The sequence below is a fragment of the Schistocerca gregaria genome, chromosome X, assembly GCF_023897955.1.
Source record: "Schistocerca gregaria isolate iqSchGreg1 chromosome X, iqSchGreg1.2, whole genome shotgun sequence".
In the NCBI taxonomy this organism is placed as follows: Eukaryota; Metazoa; Arthropoda; class Insecta; order Orthoptera; family Acrididae; genus Schistocerca; species Schistocerca gregaria.
In genome coordinates this window covers 331,066,499-331,083,294 of record NC_064931.1, presented here as the reverse complement: position 1 = coordinate 331,083,294, position 16,796 = coordinate 331,066,499, and the positions used below count along the sequence as shown (strand labels likewise).

Below are 16,796 nucleotides of genomic sequence, written 5' to 3'. Positions count from 1 at the left end.
ATCACAACTGCCAAACTGTGGTCAAGTGCTAATCAATAATGACAGAAATTTTCACGAAAATGATAACATGAAAAAATACATGAAATTGATGGTTTTAAGCGAACTAATGTGATATCTGGAATTTTTAAGAAATATCCTGAAATTTGTCATTTTCCCCGATAAAAAATGTTATACATCTGAGGGTGACTGTTTACTAATAATTGTAACTGATAGTTACTGAATGTTGAAACTGTATTTTGCCATCTTTTTTCATCAAGACTGATGAGGTTCATGTATCATACTAAAATGACAGTTCATTTCCTGCATAACAAAATAGCACCGAAATTGACAAAAAATTGCACTGAAACTGGTAAAGAAATAACACCAAAACAGGAAAAAAATGAACACTCAACTTGGCAAAAAGAAAGACTGAACTTGGCAAAAAAATACTGAACTTGGCAACAAAAAATCCACCGAAATTAGCCATAAAATAAAATGATTTTTTCCTGATCCTACAAACGGACCATCTATTTGTGAAGCACATAGAGCACAATAATGTGGTCGACTTCTGTGGCTCCTTCATAACTCGCACCACTCTAATCCTCCCTCCCAAGACAAGCTTTTCTTAACTGCTTAGAGGAAGGTACTTTTACTGCAACATATTCTTCATTCCCACATTCCCTCTGGCCTCAGGTCTCTGCTGGTCACTGTTCTCCACTTGCTTCCAACACCTCTTCCCCTTCCTCCACTTTCTGCCCCTTTCTACTCCCCTCCCCCAGTCTAGTTTCATCTTCCTCCAGTATTTTCTACTCTATTGTTACCTTCCCTTACTTCTTTATCTCTTTCTTCCAATCTGGATGGTCCACGTTCTGCCCTATACTTCCCTTTTCTAACTCTCTCCTTGTGGTCCCATAATTGCACATACATGCTCCACATCAGGATAAAATTTCCTCAATCTTTTCATACATAATATTGTATGCCATCTTTTTATTTCCATAACTACATATAAATTCAAAATGAATTAATGGAAGAACAAATCAGAAACAATATTCACAATTAAGAAAATTTTAATTAAAAATTCCATAAAAAAGAATAAGAAGCTTATAGTTAAACACAAACATGTACGTAAGCGATTTAAATTGCATTGCAAAAGTTATTACCTTAACTCTCCAAACCCTCTGAATTTTCTGATATACACCAACAGTGCCATTACCCAATCCATAGCCGAATCCACTTCCATTAAGAGGGGTCAGCACAGTTACTGCTTCAAGTTCTGCATGTTCACTTATTATATTGTCCTCCTTGAAGACACGGATATCAAAATCTCGAGAGCCAACAATTAACTGTAACAAAACAATGCTCCACAAATACTACAACTGAGCAGATTCTTACCAACAGATATTCATTATTCATAAATTTAATAATGTCTCTTAATGCAATCTATTATTGACTTATTTTTCTCCATTGGTCACCAGTTTCATTCTTAATTGGAGACCTTCATGTCCATTGAAGTTGCAGAGCAGTGAGTTGCTTTCATGTGCTGCATATAGTGTCAAATGGTTCAAATGGCTCGGAGCAATATGGGACTCAACTGCTGTGGTCATCAGTCCCCTAGAACTTAGAACTACTTAAACCTAACTAACCTAAGGACATCACACACATCCATGCCCGAGGCAGGATTCGAACCTGCGACCGTAGCAGTCGCATGGGTCCGGACTGCGCGCCTAGAACAGCGAGACCACTGTGGCCGGCATATAGTGTCCCTATGGCAAATGTGACTTCTGGCTGCTGTGCACTCTACATGAAATTGACTGACTGCTCTGCAACTATTAAGAATGACACCGTAAAAGTAAGTATGACAATACATTACATTAAAAGAAACTATTATAAATGAAGTGTTATAGATTTTCTCCAGCTGATATGAGAAGACTTCACGAAGTTAGGCATTATTATGGCAAGACTAAAATGTTTTATTGAATGCTGCACTACACTTCAAAGTGACACAGACAAATGACTATTTTTCAACACAGTCACCAAATATCTGTGAACAATGGTCAGAATGTTCTATCAGTCAATTTCTTTGTAACAGAGCATGGTGGAACCATCCCATTTGTTCTTCTACCACTCATTATCTCGGTATTTTATTTTATTTCTTTATTTAATCCGGTTTCATTGAGAATACGCAAAGGTCAGTTATATAGAATATATAATTTCTTATTCGTGCCCATTTCAGTGAGACTTATTATTCACTGTGCAATTTCTCAATGACTAACAGAAATATTATAGTTAGATTACTTGGAAATCATTTTTATAATGAAATATCTATAACTGAAGATCTATAAAAATCTATAATTGAAGATTTGTAATGAAAATGTGAAACTGAATATTTTACTGAGCAAATAGCTGTTTGTTTATAAACTGACACAGTTAACTTAAAAGCCCTCATTCTCCTCTTTGTCATAAGAACTTTACTTTTTCCAAAAATTTCCTATTTCAAAAAACATTCTTAATCAAAGTTATCATGTTCCAGAAGGTTTGAATCTTAAATAACCAGTAAACCCCAAATTCCGTAAAGAACTGACTTTCCATTTATAAAACGGCTTCAAATGTCTGATTACTTTAAAGATGAGTTAATGTTAGAAATGTTTGTATTTATACATGTAAGTGAGGAAAAAAATTAAGAAAAGTTTGAAATAGTGCTTGAAATTTGTTGGCAGTCGCTAGTGCTCTCATTATGAAACAATGGATAAATATAAAATGGGTAATTTGTGCTCTATTTTAAGCAAAAGCTAGTTTCTCACATTTCTCAATATGTACGATGTTATAAAACAGCTTCAAATGTCTGATTACTTTAAAGATGAGTTAATGTTAGAAACGTTTGTATTTATACATGTAAGTGAGGAAAAAAATTAAGAAAAGTTTGAAATAGTGCTTGAAATTTGTTGGCAGTCACTAGTGCTCTCATTATGAAACAATGGATAAATATAAAATGAGTAGTTTCTCACATTTCTCAATATGTACGATGTCATATCTCCTGAACTGTGTGTGTCATACAATGATACAATTTTGAAGGTTTGTTCAGTGGTATATAGTCTGCATATCGCATGGCAAATAGAGGTAGTCGTAAAGAAGTAATAAATTAAAATGTTGTGTGTGATGCTGAAGTCTGAGCGTGAAAATGTAATAAGTGATAAACTTTTTTCCTTTCATCATTTTTAGGGGGGGTGTTGATGAGAAAAAATTTCAAAACGGTTTGAAATTATGTCTAATCTTTTTTTGGAAATCACTAAGTGCTCTTATTCTCAAATACTGGATGAATGATGTCCGTATATTTGCGCAACGTCAGTTATGCTGCATCAAGACAAACACACAGCTTCTAACTATAATATTTGTGTCAAACTTTTAAGATAAAATTACACCTCTTAATGAGCTGATTATTATGGCAGGTTAATGTTTTAAAATTTGGTCAAAATTAATGTGAATTACTGAAAATATCATTTTTGTTGCCAATACACTGCAACTGGCAACAGGTTCTGGAATAGTCTTTTACTGACATAGATGGTTATTTCCAAAATTCTGAACAATAGTTTCATAGCTACTACAAGATATTCTTAGTATGCTAATGATTTAATTTGGAAAATCTCAGTTTTTATCACCTTTTGCCCAGTTATGGGAATTCCTGTGAAAGTAGAAATTATTGACATAAAAAAGTACCTTCTTTTTTTTGCAATATAGGTTAGAGTTACACAGACTTACTCGTTTGGTTGTTATTATTTTGTGTGATATTGCTCTTTTATGTTAGTATTACAAATATAACAAATTTTGAATTTTAGCCTTACATGCATCTGTAAGAAAGTGTGCAGGATAACGCTTCAGTCAATCAGCACCTAACAGCTAAACTGTGAGCATATCTGTGTCACTGGCTGGGTTCAGTCAGTCAGTCCATGGTTAGCCATTTAAATGTAAACTTCCTGGTGAATCATGGATGGGTATGCATTAATTTGTAGTGAAGTATGTCAGTCTGCAGTTAGCCGCTATATTGTAAAAATCATGTAGTAAGTTATACAAAGGGAACAGCTACTATATGCAGTGACTGTGTATGATGCATATTTAGAAAGTAAGTGTACTGTGATCACAACAAGCTGTGGTTTTTTTAAGGGTTGGCAACACTGAGCAGTATAGAGGGATTCCCTGACCACAGTGAGAATAATATGAACATAGTATTACATAAACTCACATTGTAGTGTCCAGTTGTGTGAAAGGTGTTGACAAGAAATCTCACCACATGTGGTCCACATGCTGTGATTCGCCTCCTATTTGCAAAAGGAATAACACCTACCAAATTTTTTTCACCAGTCAAGATGGTTTATGATGAAGGTGTTATGAACAGAATGAGTATGTTTAAGTGGTGTAGGGAGTTTGGTGGATGCAGGAAAAATGTTTATGACAAACAGAGGAGTGGAAGACCTATTTTGACTGATGAGTTAGTGCAAATAAAAAAGAAAACTGTTCATGAAGATCACCAATTGACAGTGGATGAAATTTCTGTGATGTTTCCACAATTCTCCAGAACTCTCTTATACGAGACACTCACAGAAACGCGAGGTCAGAAACTGTGCATGAGATGTGTCCCAAAACAGCTGACAGAGAAACACAAGAAAAATCTGATCAGTTGCACCCTCAATTTCTTGAGTGACTTGAATTGAAGGTTGAGGATTTTCTGAGCTCTATTGTGTCTGGAGATGAAACATGGGTGGCTCACTACATGCCTGACACAAAAAGACAGTCATTACAGTGGCTTCACACAAATTACCCATATGACATTTCAGCAGTGGTTAGGTACCGAAAAGGCACCATTTCGGTTGAATTTTTGCCTCGGAGGGAGACCATAATGCACAACGATATTATGAGACCTAAACAAACTCTAAAGGGGGCATTAAACACAAAACGAGGGGCATGCTGACGAGTTGTGTGCTTGACGCATAGCAACAGCTGTCCTCACATACAACCTTAGTCACCAAGACTTGGACTCATTTGGCTGGGATGTTTTGAACCACCATCCTGCACTCCCCTAACTTGGCACCTTTAGATTCCCATCTTTTCACCCCCCTGAAGGCACACACCAGTGAAATTAAATTTTCAACCGCGCACCAAGAGCAGACAGAGGTTATGAAGTGTGGAAAGGAGCTGGTAGGAGAATTCTTCAAGGTGGGCATAAAGAATCTTGTGCCACAGGTGGCCACATGCACTGAACAGGATGGTGATTATGTGGAAAAACAGTCAACAGGAGTATCAACAATATCCCATAATTTTTTCAAATACACTTTAAAAAATGTATATACATATATAAAAATCTAGTACTCTTACTTTCTGAAAATGTCTTGTAACTAAAATGTATTTCAAATTGAAACTTCCTGGCAGATTAAAACTGTGTCCCAGACCGAGTCTCAAGCTTGAGACCTTTGCCTTTCACTGGTAAGTGCTCTGCCAACTGAGCAACCCAAGCAATAGTCACAACCCATCCTCACAGCTTCAATTCTGCCAGTACCTCATCTCCTAACTTCCAAACTTCACAGAAGCTCTTCTGAGGGCAAAGGTCCTGAGTTTGAGTCTCGGTCTGACACACAGTTTTAATCCGCCAGGAAGTTTTATGTCATCACACACTCCTCTGCAGTGTGAAAATCTCATTTTGTATTTCATGTGGTCTGTCAGTCAGAATTAGAAAGTGAAAGTGCACCGTAAAAGTGTTACCACTCAGTCAAAACATTTGTAATGTAGGTGCTGACCTCTGATATATGAACTGTCTAAAATATTGAACAGAAGCAAATAATCACTATTTTACTGATACTAATAAATGTGAAAAGATCTCGTGTTTTTCATTTAACAAACATGTCACAAAACCATATAATAACTAGAAGGTAGATGCTCACGAGAAGCAGCACTACTGATGTAAAATACAGGTCCATAACATTACACCTCGGAGATAGAAATCCGCTACTTAGGTCATGGAGTCATTCGAGAACTGCTGTATTACTGTGTGATCACCACCACCACCACCATCATCATCATTGGAAAATCTTCCCCCCACCCATGCCCAAAGATATTCTTTCAGTTTGTTAAAATGATCGATCACATGGTACAATAGCTGGATTCCCTGATCAGTATCAACCACATTTGTGCTGTCTTGATCAAAATCTTGGCACCATTTTATGATGGCTGGATGTGAAATTGCATTTGGTCCACATGTTATTATAATTTCATGGTGGTCTGTGTGCAATTTGAATGTTTTGCCTACAAGAATTGTTCTGCATGGTGTAATTCAACTTTGGAGTAAGTTTCCACTTCCCATACCGTTCCACTCTCACATGGCTATACACCTGTTATCTGTACCACAGCAGTACTGTCTCTGCAAAAAATCTGAAAGATTCACTTTTTTCTCACAATACATCATTCTTGCTGTGCAGTGGACTTAATGTGGGATGACATAACTTATATACTTTTTGAACACACTACATAGTACGACAAACTTTCACAAATTTATAATAACTTTAAAATATGTTTTAATATTTAGATATACTCTCACAGTGCCAATCAGTATCACCACAATAAGGAGAAATTATATAGGAATGCAGCAGTATTCACTATCCATAAAAATAGAAATCCCCTCACATTCAACACAAGGTTTGGTAAGATATGTTGTATTTATTCTGAAAGTGACAAAAGTGAAATACCTTTTTCAGATATGAATGTGAGTTAATACATATGTTTCTACATAACAGCATTATATAAACAAGATTTTATGAGCTGGGTATCAAAATTTAGTATGTTTCATCACGGCATTTTTGCAGTATCAATGAGGTGCGGCATATATATCTACTTCCACAGTTAGAACAACAACAAGAACAACAACTGAAGCAATATTAACTATGGGCAGAGTAACTCAACAGTAACTGAAGCCAACTTTTCTTGTGTGTCTCTCTTCCTCCCACATTGCAAGAATCTGGTGCTTAGTCTATGTCCACTTATGTTTTAGCCTCAATGTCCCTTACAAAACCTGACAATACCACAGCACAGAATATAAAGGGAAATGATTTACTAGCACAAAAATATAACATATACAGGATGTCCATAATTAAAGTTCCAGTTTGAAAACACTGTAAAAAGAGAACTACTACTCAGAATGCTGTCAGATTTGAACAGCATATTAATGTTGGGGGGGGGGGGGGGGGGGGGGGGGGGACACACGACATAAGGAAGAAAAAATTTTACCAACAGATGGCACTGTAAACGTTTGAACATAAATGGGGTCAGCTATAAATGACAGGAGGAGTGCAATATGATGGCTATGGTTTGAGTTGCACATTACATCATCCATACTATTCAGTGTGAATGACTGCACAAGTACGGCATGCAACATTTATGGCACTGTTGGCAAGACAATCTCATCCACAAAGTACAGGTAGGACCGCGTCAGATGAGAAAATTGGCTTTTAAGTGTACAGAGGCCACAAACAGAATAAAAAGCAAAATGACATCAATTTCTAATTGTCGTGAGACTGACAGAAGACATGTTCAACATGCTGTCCACCATTTTCTGCCACAAGTTGAAATCGAGAAACAGCATGTCCCACAACAGATTAGTGTCTCCGGGGTCATGTTCAGAATGCGTTACACAATGTATGCCTTGAATTCAGCTACACAGCTACATTCCTAATTGCAGCACTGAGCACATCTTTCAGATCATCCCACAGCCAAAAGTCATGCAGAAAAAGCTCAGGTGATCTGGACGGCCAGGCTGTAGGGAAATGATGACTGATAAGTCTAGCAGTTTCAAAATGATGACTGTGCAATGTGCAGAGGACTGCCATCTTGTATAAAAATGATCTGCGCACACATTCACGCTGTTGAAGGGTTGAAATGACTTTGGTGCACAACAGACTCTCATAGCATTTACCAATGATGGTACAGGCAACAAAATTCGCACAGTTTACCTCCTCGAAACATGTTCAGAATGTGTTCAACAATGTGTCTCTTCAATTCAGCTATGTTCCTAATTGAAGCACTGAGCCCATCTTTCACATAGCCCCACAGCCAAAAGTCACACAGATTAAGATCACATGATCTGGACAGCCAGGCTGTAAGAAAATGATGACCGATAATTCTAGTATTTTTGAAAAACTGACTGTACAATTTGCAGAGGATCACTGTCTTGTACAAAAATGATCCTGCTCACACATCCATGCTGTTGAAGGGTTGAAATGACATTGGTGCACAAAAGACTTTCCTAGCATTTACCAGTGACAGTACAAGTAACAAAACCATCAAGACTCATCTTCTCAAAACAATGCCGTCAATTTGCACAACACAGTCATCTTTTCAGAATGAAGTGGTAGCAGTCAATATACAAGTGGATTTTCTGTTCTCAGTATTCTGGAGTTCTGTGTATTGACATGTCCTTGGACATGAAAATGGGTTTTGTCTGTCCACACAACATTCCATAGTCATTCTCGTCCACTTCCATGTGAGCAAGAAATTTCAGAGTGAATGTTTCTCTTGATGGCAGGTCAGAAAGAGGCAACTCCAGAACATGGGAAATTTTGTATGGCTAGCAATGCAGGATGTTTCGTAGGATTTTATGCACCATGGTTCCCACGCATGCCCAATGTTCAGACAATTCCCCATGAACTGCATGTTTGCACAACACCACTCAACCCCTCATGCAACGTCGTGACCACATATTAGACAGATGTTGGATCAACTGCCTTCCTCCCTCTGTCATGCTGTAATTCAAAAGACCTTATGTTTTCAAATTTTGTAATCATTTTCTCCAGATCCTCTGCATGCACTGTACCAATGCTTTTTTTCATACCTTGAGTATCTGGAACTACTGCAGGGTTACTGGCACACAGTCCCCATTCTTGTAAAATAACTGTACCAGCAGCATGTAATCCTTCATGGAGACAGCCATGTAAGGCATTTCAGATGCAAACTGAGGAACAGCCGCTTGCTGCACATCTGTTGGTGTGAATATACTGATGCTTACAGTGCCATCTAGTGGTCAAATTCTTGTTTTCTGATGTTTGCCCTGTATTAATAATATGCTATTTAAATCTGACATCATTCTAAGTAGTGGTTTCCTTTCTACACCATTTTGAAACTGTAACTAATTATGGACACCCTGTACATAATTTTATGATTTACAAGGGTTGCCCAGAAAGTAATGCACTGCATTTTTTTTCTTCAACAATACTTTATTGAACATAATGGGAATTACACACACAAGAGAATGGTGTTTTATCTACACACCCTATTTTTCCACATAATCTCCATCCTGTTCTATGGCCTTCCGCCAGTGCGAAACAAGGGCATGTATGCCTTGTCAGTAGCAATCCTTGTCCTGGTGGCAGAGCCAGTGCTTCACTATGTGAATCACCTCCTCGTCATCCTCAAAATGTCTTCCACAAATGGCAAATGACAACATCAGCTTGCTGCAACACGTCAGGTGTACCAGACATGGATGGTCTCCCCAACCACTGTAAATCATGGAGCTCTGCCGAACTGCCTTCTGATGACATCACCCTCTGTACCCAGCAGCTAACTATACTTCTGTCGACAGCAGGTGCTCCATAGACTTTGCACAAGTGTTTGTTAATATTCCCCACAGTTTCTTTATCTGCAGTGAGAAATTCAATGATGTCACATTGCTTGTAATGTACATCATATACAGATGCTGTTTTGAAACTGTCCTGCAGCTACACTATCTGTCAGACGTGGCACGCTCACTCAGGAGACTTCAAATAATACATACAAAATGTCTTGTATTCATAGCGCAGTTATCGGTTGAGAAAAAAAATAAGTGGTGCATTACTTTTTCGGCAACCCTCATATAACATTGTGTCTGCAAACTCATACAAGGCTAAATTTAACAATGAAAACTATTTTCTATATTTTTTGTATGCTAAAAAATAACAACTATTGCTAGTTTGTGAAAATTAAAAGATATGGCAGAAACAAAGAACACTCACCTCATTATCACCATCACCATCAAAGTCCAATAAAGCAAGCGAGGTGACTGTGTCTCCCGTGACTGTCCAAAATGGCTCATTACCTTCATAGTCAAATCCCTGAATAGAGCAGTTACCACCAACAATGACCAAAGGATTCTTCCAATGACCTAGCCTCCCAATTGTAATGGCAGACACTCCATCCATCACCTAGAATTTTGATATGGTAACAGCACCACGTTTTCTGAACAGTTTACCGATTATAATCAAAGCACCCACACCCAAATGCTGAGGTTAAAGCATTCTTTTCTTCCACAGAAGGAAACAGCTGTTGTATGCAGAGGTCAATCTCCTTATTTCATATTTCAATACTTTAATAATCAAATGCAGCAGTACCTGCTTTGGTGTTTGAAAATGATGTTTACTTTTAATTGTATTTATTATGGAGATATGCAGCTATGGACAGGTGACATCAAGTACAATTTCATTGTAACATAAAAAACAAATATTTAAGTGAACTTTTCAATCTATCCTGCAAATGACAGACATATAGAGCTATATACATTTCCCAATGATGACAAATTTTTCAAAAAGGCTCAGCCCACTTACAAAATGAAATCTTTGCCATCTCAAATTGTCTGAAGTCCTACATCACAATTTTACATGGCACTAGTTTTTGCATTTTATTCCCCATTTCAACAACACACTAGACTGGGTTTCACTGCCTTTAAAAATATGTTCCAAGTATGGAGATGTGCCTCTTTCGAAATTTTTGTGAATTTCTCTGTGATATGAGATGTAATGTGCCACACGTTTTTACGTTAAAGGGCATGATGCATACAAAGAACAAAGCAATAGCGACACTTATTACCTGACAGGCAATAACTATGGATAACCAGTTTCACTGACAGGAATATTACACATTTGTTGTTGTTATTGTCCTCCAAAACAACAACAACAGGCAGATGCCCTCATGTCTTCCATACAATTTACATGTTCATTCACCAAGTTTTACAAGAATTAAATAATAAAACAGTGCCAGTTGGTATTTTCTTCAACCTATTTAAGGCATTTGACTGTGTGAATCACAATATTCTTCTAGACAAATCTAAGTTATGAGATTGATGGTAAAGCCAACCAATGGATAATGACACATCTAGGAAAAGAAAGCAGAAAGTTGTAATTAGCAATTCAACCAATACAGTCTGGGGACATAATTCTGAATGGGGAGAAATCGTGTGGGTTTCCCCAAAGCTTAATCTTAGGTCCACTGTTGTCACTCATATGTTTTAATGTATCACTGACCAATTTTCTGCGAATGGTCTCACACTCTGTTTTAAAAAGACACAACATATTCAGTTCTGCACATCTAGAGTACTACATCAATGACAAGTGTAACACATGGCGAGGAAATAAGAAAGGGTGTGTAAACTTCAAAATTCTTAGGTTCAATATTAGTGAGAATTTAAACAGGAAAAAGCAGATTTTGGAACTCCTAAAACAACTTAGTTCAGTCACATCTGCATTTAGACTCATTGAAAATATTTGGCAAAGACAGTAAGCTGACATATTTTGCATATTTTTATTCAGTAATGTAATATGGCATAATGTTCTGGGGCAACCCATTTTTAAGAAAGAAAGTCTTCATTGCTTGAAAACATGCTCTAAGAACAATGTGTGGGGTTCACTCACAATCATATTGTAGACATCTGTTTATGGAGTTGGGCATTCTGACAACTGCTTCGCAGTATATTTGTTCCCCATGAAATCTGTTGGAAGCAATCCACTAAAGATCAAAAGAAACGAAGGTGTACATGTGATGAGTTTTCAATAAGTAATGCAACACATTTTTTCCCTATGTCACTTTTGGTTAAAAAAATTTGGAATTTCTTGTGGGACATTATGGAAGTTTCATGAAGTTCCAATAGGTGGCAGCCTTATACATAGCCTTCAAAATGGCCTCTGTAACAGAAGTGTGCCCCAAACAGAGATCTGTCATTGAGCTTCTTTTGACGAAAAATCAGAGCATCTGACATATTTATAGGCACTTGCAGAATGCCTATGGAGACCTGGCAATGAACAAAAGCATGATGAGTCATTAGGCAATGCATCTATCATCACTGCAACAAACTCAAATAAACCCATCTGATCTCACACATGCTGACTGGCTGCACATAGCCGTGACTCCTACAATGGGAATGTGTGGACAATCTCATTGAAGGTGATTGATGGATCACAATCAAACAACTCACTGCTCAATCAAACGTCCCTGTTAGTAGTGGTTAGTTGGGGGTACTCACAGATGTGTGCCACTGGGTTCCTTGCCACCTAACGCAAGACCATAAAGAACTACTAAGGACCATCTATGCAGAACTGCAAGCACATTATGAGGCTGATAATGACAATTTTTGGTCATACATCATCACAGGCGATGAAACATGGGTTCATAACTTTGAACCAGAAACAAAATGGCAATACATGAAACGGTGCCACACCACTCTCCTCTGAAGAAAACAGTTCAAAGCTGCACCCTCAGCCAGTAAAGTTATGGTGACACTCTTGTGGGACTCTGAAGGGGTTATTCTGTTTGACAACCTCCCTCATGGTGCAACAATCAACTCAAAAGTGTATTGTGCTGCCATCAGGAAATAGAAGAAATAGGTTCAGGGTGTTTGTCATCACAAAAATGCAAACAAACTTCTCCTTCTCCATGACAATCCAAGGGCTCATACAAGTCTGCACACCCAAGAGCAGCTCACAAACCTTCAGTGGACTGTTCTTCCCCATCCACCCCACAGCCCAGATCTCGCATCTTCTGACTCCCATCTGTCTGGTCCAATGAAGGATACATATTGTGACATATTGTGAGAAGCAGTAAGTGGATGATGGAGAAGTTAGTGATGCATCAAGACATTGGCTCTGACGGTAACCAGTAGAGTGGTACCATGGGGGCATACAGGCCCTCCTAGAAAGGTGGTGTAAGGCCATTGTGGTGAAGACAGATTATGTTAAGAAATGTGGTTTTGTAGCCAAAAGAGTGGGGAATAATATGGTGGGATAAAACCAACTTGCTTTCAGAAAAAAGGGTTGCAGTACTTATTGAACACTCCTCATAATCACAATACCAGAAAAAAAGGACATTCATTACTCCACATTAAGGTTGTCTTTACCACAAATAGTGGTACACAATGTTGCAACAAAATTTTTGACCGCTTACCCAGTGATATAGAATGACTGGCAGACAGCAATGCAAAAGCTAAAAACAAACTGAAAAAGTTTCTCCTTGACAAGTGCTCCTATTCCATAGAAGAATTTCTGTTATTGTAATGTATAAAACATGGTGGGTAGGAATTATTACTAACTCACATCTGATAAATGTTAAGCATGTAGCCATATTTACAAATTAATTCGTAATGTCAATGTGAAATGACTCATTTCACATTATGCAAAATGATCCACGGAACATGTAACTAACAAACTAACTAACTCACGCAACTTACCATCCGCTCCCCTACTTTTGTGAGTGCTCCACCATAAAATCTATAACATAATCAATAACTTCAAAAATTTTGTAACTTGCTAAATAAATGTTATGTTGCATAAGGATGTTTGAGTAAGGTTTACCATGTCAAATTTTGACTTTTTTTATTATGTTGCATTTCTTCCTGTAGGCAAAACAGAGCTATGTCAAGGGAAAGGAGACTATGTTGTGGAATGTGTACTCCCCTTCCACCTGTTAACATATTCATGTACTTCTAAGAGGTGAAATCTTTTTGTACAATCATTAATGAGCCATTTCCATTTAGTGTTGAACATGGAGGACTATGATTTGGATTTTCACAGTAATTCAGGAGACAATAAAAGTACTTAAAAACAAAACAGTCTCTTACATATTTGCATATTCCAAGACTTGGAATATGAACAAGGTCCATTTTATTTTTTTACTCACGCATCCATGTGCACTTATCATAGTTCAACCCCATTCAAATTAAGTTAAAATTTGTGTATAGTGGAATATGAGATACAAGGATAAGTTTATCACACTGGTTTGTACTGAAATAATCCATATTTAGTTTTTGCACTGCAAGAGAATTTCGCCCCATTAAAAATGGATCTATACGCATTGTTTCAATGAAGATCTTTCTGTATTCCAAGGAAACACATCTGCCAGACAAGTGGCGAACATGAAACTGATAACCATAATGGAAATGAAGTACAAGGGAAAACAATGGAAAGGCACAGGCAGCAAGAAAGCATCAGAAATGCAAAGAATGAAGCTTCTCTGGAAACACTTATTTTCAGTTTTGTCTTGGAAAAGTCATTAACTTATCTAACCTAGCCTTATGACTGCAAACAATTACATTTATACAATCTTGGTATTCATGACCTTGAGAGTGAGGAGAGTACAGTGTGTATGTGACATGATGGAGAGCAGACAAAGCTGGATGACACATAATTTAATACTGTAGTGAGGAACTAATCAACTGCCTGAAGGATACTGTGATATATTCCAACAGTTGTGGGGGACAAATTAGGAATTTCAAAATTTCTATGGTCCAGGTATTCTCTTGTCTGCAAATGAACTTCGAGGAACAATTAATGAAAACAGGCCACAGTTTTCCATGAAATGATAGATTTTTCTGTCACTGAGTCAGATCACTATAAACACATCTGTATGTCCAAGCACAGTATGGAAATAGTGTCATAAGCAAAGAACAATAAACTATTTGATGTAGTGAGAATGCAGAGAACTACTGTCAGTTGTGTAGGCAGAAATGATAGCCATTCATTCACAGAAAAAAGACTAGTGATGCATGGCTAGAAACATGTTTGCAATTTAAGAGGCTTCATATAACATACCCATCCAATGATAATGGAATTCAAACATTCCATGGATGACAGTGAGAATGGGAGAAGTGTGGACTTTGCTAGATGGAAGGTAGGTCATCCTAAGGTGGTGTACCCAGAAGGGTAAAAATATATAAATACATTAATAATAATAATAATAATAATAATAATAATAATAATAATAATAATAATAATCAGAGGGGCAGAGCTAAATGACTTCAAGAAATTTCTTCCATAGCATACATTCTATCTGACGGGGAATCCTAAACTCATTCCATATTTCAGGTTTTTGACAATGTTCCTTACAAGAGACTTCTAATCAAATTGTGTGCCTATGTAGTATTGCTTCAGTCGTGCAACTGGATTCATGTTTTCCTGTGACAAAGGTCACAAGGTGAATTTCTTTGCACCATGAGATGCAATGTGCAATCTGCTCTTCTGCACTTACATTACACACAGTTTTCTCACTTTAAAGTGGTTTTGCCAAAGGGTAAATGAATCTGGTATCTCACTCAGATGATTTAACACTCTAATCAAAATAGACCTGTAGCACCTCCATCTCACATGGACCAGCTCTTGAAAGAGCTGTTTATCACTTAGTTCTCAGTTGGCCTGCTCTGTTATAGGAAACTGTCATCTACAAGGGAACACAATCTACACGTCTGTTTCATCATCTACTCCTCTGTTTCCAAATTTGATGAATGGAGACCCACTCTGACGAAGGCCTACTACTGATGTGAAAGTCAATGACACCATTCCTATAGGCTTCATGTACCACAACAGACCACCTCTGGAACTGGTGTTCACCACAACTGGTTTCCATGAACTGTATCTCCACATTATGTACAGACTGTTAGTGACTGACTGGTAAAACTTACACAATCACAACTGAAATTTTGTTTCATTTGTTTTCACCTTGTAGTTTTTTCTTTAGTTAGGTGCACATGCTGTGTTTAATAAACTTTCAGAGATATATTATTTTACATTGTGAAGAACCGTGGCACATCATCAGTGACTAGTTTTGTGACTTCAGAGGAAATGCTACAGGGTAAAATTGGAAAAATTAGTGCATGACATTACTGCTCAGTCCACTTAGCAGAAGTACCATCTGGTTGGTAGAAGCAGTGCTGTACAAACACTCATCGTGCTTTAGCCCAATCAACCGCACACTTGTCCCGTAGGTGCTTTCTGAAACTGAGCTGGCAACTAGCAACTGAGCACAGATGATAAGCATTTCAAATGACTTTACAAGTTCTAGTAACAGGTTAACAGTGGCAATGCAGTGCACCTTCTTACACAGTGAGGACCTAAAGAAAGCAATATTAGGGTTTAGCGTTCCTCTGATACCAATGTCATTACAGATGGTTCACAAGCTCGTAAGTGCAATGTTGTGAAGGAAAATTGGTCACCAACTTTTCAGAGAAATCATACTGACTTTTGCCTTAACAAAATTAGGGAAACAAGAGAAAAATGAAATCAGAATGTGCGAGCTGGAATTCAAACACTGCTGCTCCTGATCAAGAGTCTAGAGCAGCGGTAGTAAGTGTGGTCCCTAACAACCATTAGTGGGCATTCCAGCTTTCATGGTGACCAGTAGGTTTTAAAAACATTTTCATTAGGTTTTCATAAAATTTTGGCAAAGTGTACAGTAAGTAATTATTATTGTACACTTTATATTGCTGTAGATCTGATTTATAAATTTTATTAAATAATATTACTTTCCTATTCCACCATTACTGTGGAACTTGTATGAAGTTAGACTATGTTACTACTAAAAGAGATACAAAAGTGGGCAGAAGTCGAAAAGCAGTTGACTACCTCTGATCTAGAGTACTAAAAGTACTGCACCAATTCATGGAACTTGCAACAGATTATTCAAAAACAAAGATACAAGATCAGATAGCTAAGTGCACAGTATTTGTGCACAGATAAAATCTTAAGAAGCTTTCCATATAATGAGCAGTT

The 16,796-nt window shown here is 37.5% G+C and overlaps 1 protein-coding gene across 5 annotated transcripts in view; it reads right to left on the bottom strand.

Moving 5' to 3' along the window:
- LOC126299091 (Bardet-Biedl syndrome 2 protein homolog) overlaps window positions 1-16,796 on the bottom strand; it is a 159,376-nt gene that overhangs the window by 68,122 nt on the left and 74,458 nt on the right. For all 5 annotated transcript variants that reach the window (XM_049990763.1, XM_049990766.1, XM_049990764.1 and 2 more), the window contains 2 exons: window positions 10,005-10,193; window positions 1,140-1,322 (listed from right to left, as the gene is read on the bottom strand). In XM_049990763.1, the coding sequence (XP_049846720.1) occupies window positions 1,140-1,322; window positions 10,005-10,193 (372 nt within the window). The remainder of the gene's footprint in view (window positions 1-1,139; window positions 1,323-10,004; window positions 10,194-16,796) is intronic.